Source organism: Pseudophryne corroboree, chromosome 5 (genome assembly GCF_028390025.1).
Source record: "Pseudophryne corroboree isolate aPseCor3 chromosome 5, aPseCor3.hap2, whole genome shotgun sequence".
In the NCBI taxonomy this organism is placed as follows: domain Eukaryota; kingdom Metazoa; phylum Chordata; class Amphibia; order Anura; family Myobatrachidae; genus Pseudophryne; species Pseudophryne corroboree.
Window position 1 is genome coordinate 640,408,313 of NC_086448.1, and position 13,748 is coordinate 640,422,060.

The following is a 13,748-nucleotide window of genomic DNA, read 5'->3' on the forward strand; positions in this document are numbered from 1 at the left end:
TCAGTAGTCCTGCAGGCCATGTCACTGGCATGACTGACGAGTCCTCCCCTAACCGGGATTCCTCCAGAGGATCCTTGAGTGATACGCCTACTGCTGCTACTGCCGCTGCAGTTGTTGCTGCTTGGAGTTGATCTTCATTCCAGAGGGGAAGTCGGAAGACCACTTGTACTACTTCAACTAAGCAATTGACTGTCTCCAACAGTCCTTTGCAAGGAAGATGAAATATGACAGCAATCATCCTGTTGCAAAGCAGATAACTGAGGCCTTGACAGCTATGTTAGTGTTAGATGTGCGTCCGGTATCCGCCATTAGTGCAGTGGGATTTAGACAATTGAGGGAGGTAGTGTGTCCCCGGTATCAAATCCCATCTAGATTCCAATTCACTAGGAATGCGATTCCCGACTGTACAGGAACGTTAAGAAAAGTGTTCTCAGTGTCCTGAAAAATGCGGTTTTACCCAGTATCCACTTAACTACGGACATATGGACAAGTGGAGCAAGGCAAACTAAGGACTACATGACTGACAGCCCACTGGGTAGATGTATTGCCTCCCGCAGCAACAACAGCAGCGGCACTAGTAGCAGCATCTCACAAACGCCAGCTCGTTCCTATTCAGGTTAGGCTGTGTATCACCAGTTTCCGTAAGAGGCACACCGCTGACAACCTCTTACGGAAACTGAGGGACATCACCACACAATTGCCTACCCCACTTAGACTCTCCTGGCGATTTGTGTTATCTGACAACGCCACCAATATTGTGAGTACATTACATCTGAGCAAATTCCAGCACATCCCATGTTTTGCACATACAATTAATTTGGTGGTGCAGAATTTTTTGAAAAATGACAGGGGCATGCAGGAGATGCTGGCATTGACCCGAAAAATTGTAGGCAACTTTCGGCATACAGCCACTGAGTGATAAAGACTGGACCACTAGCAAACACTCCTGAACCTGCCCTGCCATCACCTGAAGCAAGAGGTGGTAACGAGGTGGAATTCAACACTCTATATGCTTCAGAGGATGGAGGAGCAGCAAAAGGCCATTCAAGGCTATACATCCACCTACGATATAGGCAAAGGAGGCGGAATGCACCTGACTCAAGTGCAGTGGAGAGTGATTTCAATGTTGGGCAAGGTTCTACAACTCTTCGAAATTGCCACACATGATCTCAGTTCAGACACTGCCAGCTTGAGTCAGGTCATTTCCCTCATCAGGCTTTTGCAGAAGCAGCTGGAGAGATTGAAGGAGGAGCTAAGATGGAGCGATTCCGCTAAGTATGTGGGACTTGTGGATGGAGCCCTTAATTCGCTTAACCAGGATTCACGGGTGGTCAATCTGTTGAAATAAGAGCACTACATTTTGGCCACCGTGCTCGATCCTAGACTTAAAACCTACATTGTATCTCTCTTTTCGGCAGACACAAGTCTGCAGAGGTTCAAAGACCTGCTGGTGAAAAAATTGTCAAGTCAAGCGGAACGTTACCTGTCAACAGCTCCTCCTTCACATTCTCCCGCAACTGGGGCTGCGAGGAAAAGGCTAAGAATTCCGAGCCCACCCACTGGCGGTGATGCAGGGCAGTCTGGAGCGAGTGCTGACATCTGGTCCGGACTGAAGGACCTGCCAACGATTACTGACATGTCGTCTACTGTCACTGCATATGATTCTGTCACCATTGAAAGAATGGTGGAGGATTATATGAGTGACAGCATCCAAGTAGGCATGTCAGACAGTCCGTACATATACTGGCAGGAAAAAGAGGCAATTTGGAGGCCCTTTATTTTACCTAAGTTGCCCCCCCCCCCCCCCCCCCCTCCAGTGTGTACTCCGAAAGAGTGTTTAGTGCAGCTGGTCACCTTGTCAGCAATCGGCGTACGAGGTTACTTCCACAAAATGTGGAGAAGATGATGTTCATCAAAATGAAATATAATCAATTCCTCCGTGGAGACATTCACCAGCAGCAATTGCCTCCAGAAAGTACACAGGGACCTGAGATGGTGGATTCCAGTGGGGACGATTTAATAATCTGTGAGGAGGAGGATGTACACAGTGAAAGGGGTGAGGAATTGGACGATGAGGAGGAGGTGGACATCTTGACTCTGTAGAGCCAGTTTGTGCAAGGAGAGATTGATTGCTTCTTTTTTGGTGGGGGCCCAAACCAACCAGTCATTTCAGTCACAGTTGTGTGGCAGACCCTGTCGCTGAAATGATGGGTTTGTTAAAGTGTGCATGTCCTGTTTATACAACATAAGGGTGAGTGGGAGGGCCCAAGGACAATTCCATCTTGCACCTCTTTTTTCTTTCATTTATCTTTGCATCATGTGCTGTTTGGGGACTAATTTTTGAAGTGCCATCCTGTCTGACACTGCAGTGCCACTCCTAGATGAGCCAGGTGTTTGTGTCGGCCACTTGGATCGCATAGCTTAGTCACACAGCTACCTCATTGCACCTCTTTTTTTCTTTGCATCATGTGCTGTTTGGGGACTATTTTTGAAATCTGCCATCCTGTCTGACACTGCAGTGCCACTCCTAGATGGGCCAGGTGTTTGTGTCGGTTACTTGGGTTGCTTAGCTTAGTCACACAGCTACCTCATTGCACCTCTTTTTTTCTTTGCATCATGTGCTGTTTGGGGACTATTTTTTAAACCTGCCATCCTGTCTGACACTGCAGTGCCACGCCTAGATGGGCCAGGTGTTTGTGTCGGCCACTTGGGTCGCTTAGCTTAGTCATCCAGCGACCTCTGTGCAAATTTTAGGACTAAAAATAATATTGTGAGGTATTCAGAATAGACTGGAAATGAGTGTAAATTATGGTTATTGAGGTTAATAATACTATGGGATCAAAATGACCCCCAAATTCTATGATTTAAGCTGTTTTTGAGGGTTTTTTGTAAAAAAAAAACACCCGAATCCAAAACACACCAGAATCCGACAAAAAATTTTCAGGGAGGTTTTGCCAAAACGCGTCCGAATCCAAAACACGGCCGCGGCACCGAATCCAAACCTAAAACACAAAACCCGAAAAATTTCCGGTGCACATCTCTAATTTATAAGGAGTTATATGGATTTATACTGCAGGATAACTGGAATTATACGGTAGTATTCCGAGAATTATATAGCAATATCACAGGAATTATACAGCAATATGATAGGAATTATATGGCATTATTCCGAGAATTATACGGCAATATCACAGGAATTATACGCCAGTATCACAGGAATTATACGCCAGTATTCCAAGAATTATATGGCAATGTCACAGGAATTATACGCCAGTATCACGGGAATTATGCAGCAATATAACGGGAATTATATGCCAGTATCACGGGAATTATATGGTAGTAACACTGGATATATGGCAGCAGAGGACACCACCACTGTGACTGGTCACTGGACTGACGCTGCACAAGAGACTTTCCCTGGTCTAATGCAGGACAACACAGCACCACTGAAAGGGACTTATACAGCTACACTGAATATATGGCAGCAGAGGACACCACCACTGTGACTGGTCACTGGACTGATGCTGCACAAGACACTTGCCCTGGTCTGATGCAAGACAACACGGCAAAAATGCAAGGGACTTATACAGCAGCCAGCAGCACTGGGGACATATAGCAGCAGATGACACCAACACTGTGACTTGCTGGACTGATGCAGCATAAGACACTGACTACACTGGACTGGACTGAGCAGCACCACACAGCACAATATTCGCCATCCCACTTTCCCGCCCCCACACAAACACTGAGGACGGAGACACGTCCTCTCGCTACACTCTCCGAGACTGGAGTGAAAATGGCCGCGACGTGCAGCTCTTTATATGGAATCCAAATCCCGCGAGAATCCGACAACGGGATGATGACGTTTTGCCTTGTTCGGGTTTCCGAGTCAGGCGGGAAAACCCGAGCCTGACTCGGATCCAGGATCGGGTGGTGAAGTTCGGGCGGGTTCGGTTCTCAGGGAACCGAACACGCTCATCTCTAGTTTTAACCAATTTGTATAAACGACAGGATTTGTCCATTTTCCAGTGTTTGGTAGCAAATGGTCGATTGTCAGTTGCTCTCATCCATTTCCAGGTTTTTAGTCTAACCACTTATTATCTCGCAGGTAATTGTATAGTCGACACACCCCTGACTAAGTCTAACGATGAAACCGGTTAGGCGTGGCCTGTGGACTGAAGCTGACAAACGTCATAGTCTGTGTCTGTGAAGAGCGGAGATCTGAGGCCCGGGAAACGCTTTAATACACTGCAGACAAGCGTTCTGCTAGCGAGAGACCTGGAGCCGGAGCCGCTGCTGCTACCTGCCATAGAGCGTTTACATTGTGAGCCATCCAGAGGTATCGCAGAAGGAGCATGAGGCTTATGATTTTTTTCTTGGATATATGTGAACCTTTTACTTTGTCATTAAATCATTGATACTTTTATACCTGGTGCGCCCCTCACTTTCTATCTTTTACATGTGTCCGATGAACCTGTGGTAAGGTTCAAACCAGAGGAGACAGCACTAAACATCTATATTAAGGACAAAGAACTTGCTTTGGAAGCTATAATAAGGACCTGAGTGGACACTGCGCAACATATTTCTTTGTATACAGAGTCGGACTGGGCCACAGGGGAACAGGGGAAACCACCGGTGGGCCCCACTACCTATGGGCCCTCCTCCTCCTCTAGGGATCAGGTTCCAGTCTCTATCCTAGTGCATATAAATTATGCATTATACTTATGTTACATTATACTTCACAAGAATACGGTTTATTATATATTTACCAAGGGTCACAGAACATGTACTCTGTAATGGTCAGCCAAACCTTTGTGGTGGCTGGCCACACCCTTAAGCATGGGCCCCTACAACAAGATTCCCCCGGTGGGCCCTTCATTCCTCAGTCCGACACTGTTTGTATATATATATATATATATATACCACAACAACCACCTAGGTGGAAGGTGCACTCACGGGGCGTGAGTGCACCTTCCACCTAGGTGGTTGTTGTGGTATATTGGTGGCCTCTCTGGTCATTAGGAGCACCCGCCGTCGTTATTACTTTTGATGAGAGTGCAGGATCTTCCAAGACTATATATATATATATATATATATATATATATATATATATACTGATCTTATTGTAACTTTGTTAATGTTTTTTGTTTTAAAAATGTATATAGCTGGAGTCCCTGTTAATTTTATTGAGAATTTTAAACACAACAGAACAGGCCATGTAAGAAAGTTCAATACTGCAAATCTACGGTCTATTTTCTGACAATATATATATGTATTTCCACATAAATTAATAATAATAATAATAATCCTCATCATCATCATCATCATCATCATTACTATTATTATAACCACCCTATGTAACTGCCACCTGTATTGCTTATGACTGTATTATACCAGTTGTGTTAATACAAGAGCAGACATGTATTACTGTTTTTCCTTAGCTCAGCAATCCCTCAGTTGTCATCTGCTGTAATGACACAAGTTACCTCCTGAATAAAACAGCACCAATTTGTTTTTTTGAGAAATTAGAAATGATACCTTAAACCTGTTTGCTTGCTATAGCCACCACTTTTAATTTAGAAGCTTTGTACTCTACTTCATAATATGGCAGTATTAATAAAATTGGCTGGTCTTACCCAATGATTTTCCCATTTATTCATAATGACTGCTGGTCCAAAAGATCTTGCTGGGTTCATGCTAGCTCCTGTATAATTGATCTATTGAAAAAATTAGAATGCACACAAAAATGTTAGTGGAAATAATAATAATAATAATAATAATAATAATAATAATAATAATAAAAAAAAGAATAATACAAGTGCTATGATGTTATTTATAAAATGTAAATGATATAGTATAACAAAAAATATTGATGTAAAACAGCATGATATATGATAATGTGCATCGACAATTCATAACAAATCATAGGCCTAATTATATTTGTTGTCAAATTATTGTTGTCAATTGACGATTGGTGAATCCTAATAATACAGTGCACCAAAAACATGAATGGAAGGTTTAACTTTTTCGGTGGTTCTGTAATAAAATGAATAATAATAATTAACAGCAGGAACAGAAAGAACTACAGTTAGATAGAAAGGGGTTCATTTTTTTAATTAAATGCCATCCACCCATTTTATGCCAGCATCATTACTATTATTATTATCATTATTATTATTATCCTTTATTTATATGGCGCCACGATGGTTCCGCAGCACCAAATTACAGAGTACATATACACATAATCAAAACAGGAAAACAGCAACTTACAGTTGACGACAGTATAGGACAAGTACAGGGTAAATAAACATAGCTGCATCAGCAGATGACACTGGAATAAGTATCAGGTGGCAGAGGACTGCTGGATTTGGTGCAGTTGAAGATTATTAAAGTACAGTAAGAAAAAGGATAAGCACATGCGGGAAGAGGGCCCTACTTGTGAGATTTTACATTTTAAAGGGGAGGGCTAGACAGACAAGGGTGACACAGATGGGGTACATAGAGAGCATGGAACAGAGGGTTAGGATGAGATTTGGCTGGGTTTGGTGAAGAAGTGGGTCTTGAGAGCCCGTTTGAAGTTTTACAGAGAGGTGGAGAGTCTGAGGGGGAGAGGTAGGGAACTCCAGAGAAATGGAGCAGCACGTGAAAAGGTAGGAGTGGGAGGAAGTAATCAGTAGACAGCAGAGTTGGCATGCATTAGAAGAGCAAAGAGGATGGGTGGGAGTGTAAAGGGAGATATGGTCAGAGATGTAGATGGGAGAGGAGTGGGTGAGGGCTTTGTAAGTGAGTGTGAGAAGCTTGAAATGGATTCTGAAAGGGAAGGGGAGCCAGTGAAGGTCTTGTAAGAGAGGAGAGGTGGACGTAGTGCGTTTGGTGAGGAAAATGAGCCGGGCAGCAGCATTGAGGATAGATTGGAGTGGAGAGAGTTATTTGTCAGGAATTTGTCAGGAATGCCAGTCAGGAGGAGATTACAGTAGTCCAGTCTGGAGATGACCAGCAAGTGAATAAGAGTATTAGTAGCATCCTGGGTCAGAAAGGGTTTGATCCTGGAAATATTTTTTAGATGAAAATGGCAGGATTGCGAGAGGTGCTAAATGTGTGGTTTGAATGAGAGGGAGGAGTCAAGGATTACTCCAAGACATCGCACTTAGGGGCTAGAGGAGATAGTAGTGCCATCAATAGATAATGAGAATGTAGGAGGTGAGGTTATGTGGGAGGGAGGGAAGATGATCACTCAGTCTTAGACATGTTAAGTTTAAGAAAGCGCTGGGACATCCAAACAGAGATAGCAGAGAGACAGTTGGAGATACGAGTGAGGAGAGCAGGGGAGAGGTCTGGAGAGGAAAGATAGATTTGAGTGTCATCAGCATAGAGATGATATTGGAAACCAAAAGAACTAATGATCTTACCTAGTAAGGACGTATAGAGAGAGGAAAGAAGAGGACCAAGGACAGAACCACCTTGGGGTACACCTACAGTTAGTGGAAGTGAGGGGGAGGTGGAGTCATGAGAGGAGACAGAGAATGAATGGTCAGAGAGGTAGGAAGACAGCCAATAGAGGGCAGTATCATGCAGACCAATGGAGTGAAGGATTTGCAGTAGAAGAGGGTGGTCCACAGTGTCAAAAGCAGCAGAGAGACCAAGAATAATAAGTAGAGAGTAGTGTCCCTTAGATTTAGCAGCATGGAGGTCATTGCATACTTTTGTAAGGGCAGTTTCAGTGGAGTGGAGAGGATGGAAGCCAGACTGGAATGGGTCAAGCAGTAAGTGTGAGGAAAGAAAGGAAGTAAGGTGGTTGTAGACAATATGCTCAAGAATTTTGGAGGCGAGACAAGGTGGAGGTGGGCAGAGGAGTGAGTAGTTGAGAGTGACAAAGAGGCGTCGGGGGTTGGAAGACTGGGAGGAGAGGAGGTTCTTGAAGTATGACTGTTTAGCAAGAGAAAGGGCAGCACTGAAGGATGAGAGCATAAGTTTGAAATGGAGGAAGTCTGCCTTAGGCGTGATTTCCTCCAGTGTTGCTCAGCAGTACATGAGCATTTTTGCAAATATGTGGTGCATTTGGTGTGCCAGGGTTGAGGTGTTAATTTGCGAGGGTGAATATTGGTTGGTGGAGCATCAGAGTCAAGAGCAGAAGTAAGGGATGCATTGTATATGGAAGTGGTTTCTTCAGGGCATGAGAGAGAGAGAATAGGAGAGAGAAGTGAGTCAAACAGGGAGGAAAGGAATGTTGTGTCAATAGCCTCAATGGTACGCTTAGTGATGGTAACCTTAGGAGGGAGAGATGGGGAAGCAGAGAGAGATAGGTTAAAGGAGAGCAGGTGGTGGTCAGAGAGGGGAAATGGGGAGTTGGAAAAATCAGAAATATCACAACGGTGTGTGAAGACCAGATCCGGTGAGCTCCCATTCACATGGGAGGGTGAGGAAGTCCACTAGGAGAGACCAAGTGAAGAGGTGAGGTTAAGTAGTATAGAGGCAGGGGATTGTGTGGGGATATCGATAGGGATGTTGAAATCGCCTAGGAGAATGGAGGTAATGTCAGAAGAGAGGAAGTGAGGAAGCCAGGATGCAAAGTTCGCGATGAATTTGGAAGCAATGCCAGGGAGGTTGGTAAATGACAGCTACTCTAAGATGAATCGGTTGGAAGAGGCATCAGTGCTCACACTTTAGCTCAAGCTCAGTGTGTCACAACTGAGGGCTGGGGCTGACGAGAGGAAGCCTCAGTTGTAGGGGCAGAGATGTACTTAAACTTGGAGGGCTATATCAGACCCTTAGACATGCAGGAAAAATGCAGTACCAATGCCAGAAGGCGTGACCACGACGACAGGAGTAAAAGTCAATGGGTTTTTTATTAAGCACAGTTCTGCAAAAACATTGGCCGTACTATTCAGGTATGGAATGAGCAAATAAAAACTATGAACAGTTCCTTGGAATGCTGCAGAGCAGAGAGTACCCCTGGGTGTGGTAATATCAGGTACAGTTTAAATAGACCAGGAGATGGAATATCCTTAGCCAAGGCCCGTCTGCAGAGTAATGAAATAAGAATGGGAACTGGCCAGCAGGTGTTTCACTGGAAGCTGGTAATATAGTTGAAATGAGAGTTGACTGCCGAGTATGCCGGGTGAAACTGGGTCAGATGATGAACTGTGGAATTATTATACACAAGCTAGAGATCGATGATTATGGAGATCGATGGTTTGTTGATAACCGATAGCGGAGCACTGATGATACTTGGAAGCTGGACACCGCTGGAGCTGAATGCTGGAAGTCGGTGTTAGTAAATAGCCAGGAGCAGAAGGCAATGGCAGACTGGGCACCGCTGGAAGCTGAATGCTGGAAGCCGGTGTTAGTATTAACCAGGAGTCAGGCTGCACCGCAAGGTGGTAGGCTGGTGCGGGTCTCTAATGGAGTTTGGAAGCAGGAGCTGGGAAACCTGAAGCAAAAACAACCACAAGTAGAAGAGACTGGTACACAGGGTTTGACAACCAAAGCACTGACAATTTCCTGGTTCAGGCACAGGATACTTATACCTGCAGCAAGGCAGGTATTGGCTGAGCAATTATGCAGATTTCAGTAGGGCAGCGATTTGGTGGAAACTGAAGCATGTGACTGAAACCAACATGGCTGCGCCCATGTCCGCACTTGGAGGGAAAGTTAGTTTGGAAAACCATATTGAGATTCAGCAATAATGGTGGCAGAAACCGCGGAGGGCAGGAGGCGCCACACTGGCAACCTGCACACTAGAACCGCACGGATGACAGCAGAGGCCGTGGCAGGCATGAGACGCCACACCAAGAAATCCGTACACAGGAACGGCGGCGTAGGCCGCGGATGACCGGAGATGCCACCCCGACATTTAACATGAGGCCGCTGTGACAGCGCTGCAGGATGACAGGAGAGAAATGCAGCATGTGGACATCAGCCACACAGGTGAGATCTGGCCCCGGACCACTGAGACAGCCTCAGGATACTAGAGATGTGCACCGGAAATTTTTGGGGTTTTGTGTTTTGGTTTTGGATTCGGTTCCGCGGCCGTGTTTTGGATTCGGACGCGTTTTGCCAAAACCTCCCTGAAAATTTTTTGTCGGATTCGGGTGTGTTTTGGATTTGGGTGTTTTTTTTACAAAAAACCCTCAAAAACAGCTTAAATCATAGAATTTGGGGGTCATTTTGATCCCATAGTATTATTAACCTCAATAACTATAATTTACACTCATTTTCAGTCTATTCTGAACACCTCACACCTCACAATATTATTTTTAGTCCTAAAATTTGCACCGAGGTCGCTGGATGGCTAAGCTAAGCGACACAAGTGGCCGACACAAACACCTGGCCCATCTAGGAGTGGCACTGCAGTGTCAGGCAGGATGGCACTTCAAAAAAATAGTCCCCAAACAGCACATGATGCAAAGAAAAAAATAGGCGCACCAAGGTCGCTGTGCGACTAAGCTAAGCGACACAAGTGGCCGACACAAACACCTGGCCCATCTAGGAGTGGCACTGCAGTGTCAGACAGGATGGCACTTCAAAAAAATTGTCCCCAAACAGCACATGATGCAAAGAAAAAAAGAGGCGCACCAAGGTCGCTGTGTGACTAAGCTAAGCGATACAAGTAGCCGACACAAACACCTGGCCCATCTAGGAGTGGCACTGCAGTGTCAGACAGGATGGCACTTCAAAAAAATAGTCCCCAAACAGCACATGATGCAAAGAAAAAAAGAGGCGCACCAAGGTCGCTGTGTGACTAAGCTAAGCTACACAAGTGGCCGACACAAACACCTGGCCCATCTAGGAGTGGCACTGCAGTGTCAGATAGGATGGCACTTCAAAAAAATAGTCCCCAAACAGCACATGATGCAAAGAAAAAAAGAGACGCACCAAGGTCGCTGTGTGACTAAGCTAAGCTACACAAGTGGCCGACACAAACACCTGGCCCATCTAGGAGTGGCACTGCAGTGTCAGACAGGATGGCACTTCAAAAAAATAGTCCCCAAACAGCACATGATGCAAAGAAAAAAAGAGACGTACCAAGGTCGCTGTGTGACTAAGCTAAGCGACACAAGTGGCCGACACAAACACCTGGCCCATCTAGGAGTGGCACTGCAGTGTCAGACAGGATGGCACTTCAAAAAAATAGTCCCCAAACAGCACATGATGCAAAGAAAAAAAGAGACGCACCAAGGTCGCTGTGTGACTAAGCTAAGCGACACAAGTGGCCGACACAAACACCTGGCCCATCTAGGAGTGGCACTGCAGTGTCAGACAGGATGGCAGATTTAAAAAATAGTCCCCAAACAGCACATGATGCAAAGATAAAAAGAGGTGCAATGAGGTAGCTGCAGAGCCAGATTAAGGGGGGGGGGCCCGGGGGGTATGTACCCCGGGCCCCCCTTCCTAAAAGGGCCCCCCCCAACAGCTCGGAGCTCTTACCGATCTGCGGCGCTGCGCTGCATTCCCGGCTCCCGTTTGGTTGCCCTGGCAACCTAACACCTGAGCCGTGGCGCCGGCGCCGCCTATTAGTACAGGACAGCTGAGCGACGGCTCAGCTGTCCAATAGTGTGTAATGTAACAGCCTGCGGCTCAGTCACCATCTGAGCGCGCAGGCTGTATGAGAGAATGTAGTGTAGGAAATGGCAGCAGGTACGGAGCGGTGTTTGGAGGAGAAAGAGAAGGAGATGAACGAACACTCACTCTCCTGTCTCCTGTACTACAGCAGCCTGCCAGTAAAAGTTAGGCTGGATGGCTGTATTATTATGGCTCACGTCAAGTTTGTGTCTATACATATGTGCATAAATGTTTGTTAGTATATATATATATATATATATACTTCACAAATGTACCGGCACTCCGAAAAAGTAAATAGATCTCCCTTGCTGCGGTGCCCTCCAGGTCAAAAGCTGACGAACATAGAGTGAAATGATGGCGGCACTCAGGCAGTCTTTATAAATGCAAAGAAAGTCCCTTTATTCGCCTACATGTTTCGGGAAACTCCCCGTCCTCAGGGCTAGACAAACAATGAATCACCACAAATACAAGCTTTAAATACAACACAAACATAGACATCAGTGTGAAAATTGTACTCACCTGTCCTCACGGCGCTACCATCCGCCTGCACACGTTGCACATTTCCATGTCGCCGGGCTATGACGTCACAGTGCGCCGCGGGGCAGGGAGATCGTCATGACAACGAGTACAACACCAGAATAACAATACAGACTCCCATAGAACGAACAGAGTCTGAAAGAAAGACATGAACATGAATAAAACAACACATTTAAAATACATAAACATTGCTGTTTAAGGGGAAGGTCCTGATAAATATTAGCTGTCACTAATAATAATAGTAATGAATTTATCTAGTGAAAAAATTCTTAAGGTATTAAAAATACAGAGACCAAACAATTATACGTGATCTCACTAGCTATAAATATTTCAGTGTGACCCTAAAAAATAGAGAACTCAAAGGAAACACTGTAACCCCAAATTTTCATTCAGGCCACCAGGGGACAGTGTTCCTAATTTGAAAATCCAACGAGATTCTTTCTGTAAAAGAAGTCTATCCCTATTGCCACCCCTCAGAGAAAGGGGGGTATGGTCAATAAGGATAGCACGGATGCTGGCCACCCCATGTTTGGCTATGAGACAGTGGCGCGCAAATGGCTGGTCACTGGACCCCTTCTCAAAAGCTTTTTCAATAGCACTCCTATGGAGTGCCATCCTTTCTCTAAATTGTCGTATGGTCTTGCCTACATAGGCAAGACCACACGGACATATAAGCAAATAGACTACATGTGTAGTGGTGCAAGTAAGACGGTATCGAATAGGTATCTTCTGACCCGTTTGTGGATGATTGAAAAAAGTACACGTTTGTAAAGTATTACAGGTGGCACATCCTAAACACCTGTAACAACCCATTTTTGGTCTAAGAAAATGGGTTTGGTCACATCTGGTCAAATCAGTGACATCCAAACGTACCACATGATCCCCTATATTATTGCCCCTAGTATGGCTGGGCAATAATCTAGTACTAGAGAGATTACTCAAAGCTGTCTCAGTTTGAATAATCGGCCACAACTGTTTAGCTTTTTTTACTGACCGTTTTGAGCATGTGGTGAATCGACTTACCCATGGTAATCTATCAGCTTTGATGGTCTGATCACTTCTGGGATCCAGTAACTGCTGCCTAGGGATGCGGAGAACCGCCTCTTTTGATTTCTCCAGTTCCCTAATCGGGTAACCCCTTTGGGCAAATTTTAACAGCATTTCATCAAGGGCCCTGATGGTATCCACTGTCTCATAGCCAAACATGGGGTGGCCAGCATCCGTGCTATCCTTATTGACCATACCCCCCTTTCTCTGAGGGGTGGCAATAGGGATAGACTTCTTTTACAGAAAGAATCTCGTTGGATTTTCAAATTAGGAACACTGTCCCCTGGTGGCCTGAATGAAAATTTGGGGTTACAGTGTTTCCTTTGAGTTCTCTATTTTTTAGGGTCACACTGAAATATTTATAGCTAGTGAGATCACGTATAATTGTTTGGTCTCTGTATTTTTAATACCTTAAGAATTTTTTCACTAGATAAATTCATTACTATTATTATTAGTGACAGCTAATATTTATCAGGACCTTCCCCTTAAACAGCAATGTTTATGTATTTTAAATGTGTTGTTTTATTCATGTTCATGTCTTTCTTTCAGACTCTGTTCGTTCTATGGGAGTCTGTATTGTTATTCTGGTGTTGTACTCGTTG

The 13,748-nt window shown here is 44.9% G+C and overlaps 1 protein-coding gene across 3 annotated transcripts in view; it reads right to left on the minus strand.

Annotated features, from left to right (window-relative positions):
* Window positions 1-13,748, minus strand: part of AQP4 (aquaporin 4) — a 148,964-nt gene that overhangs the window by 27,592 nt on the left and 107,624 nt on the right. For all 3 annotated transcript variants that reach the window (XM_063923636.1, XM_063923639.1, XM_063923637.1), the window contains one exon: window positions 5,637-5,717. In XM_063923636.1, coding sequence (XP_063779706.1) covers window positions 5,637-5,717 — 81 coding nt within the window. The remainder of the gene's footprint in view (window positions 1-5,636; window positions 5,718-13,748) is intronic.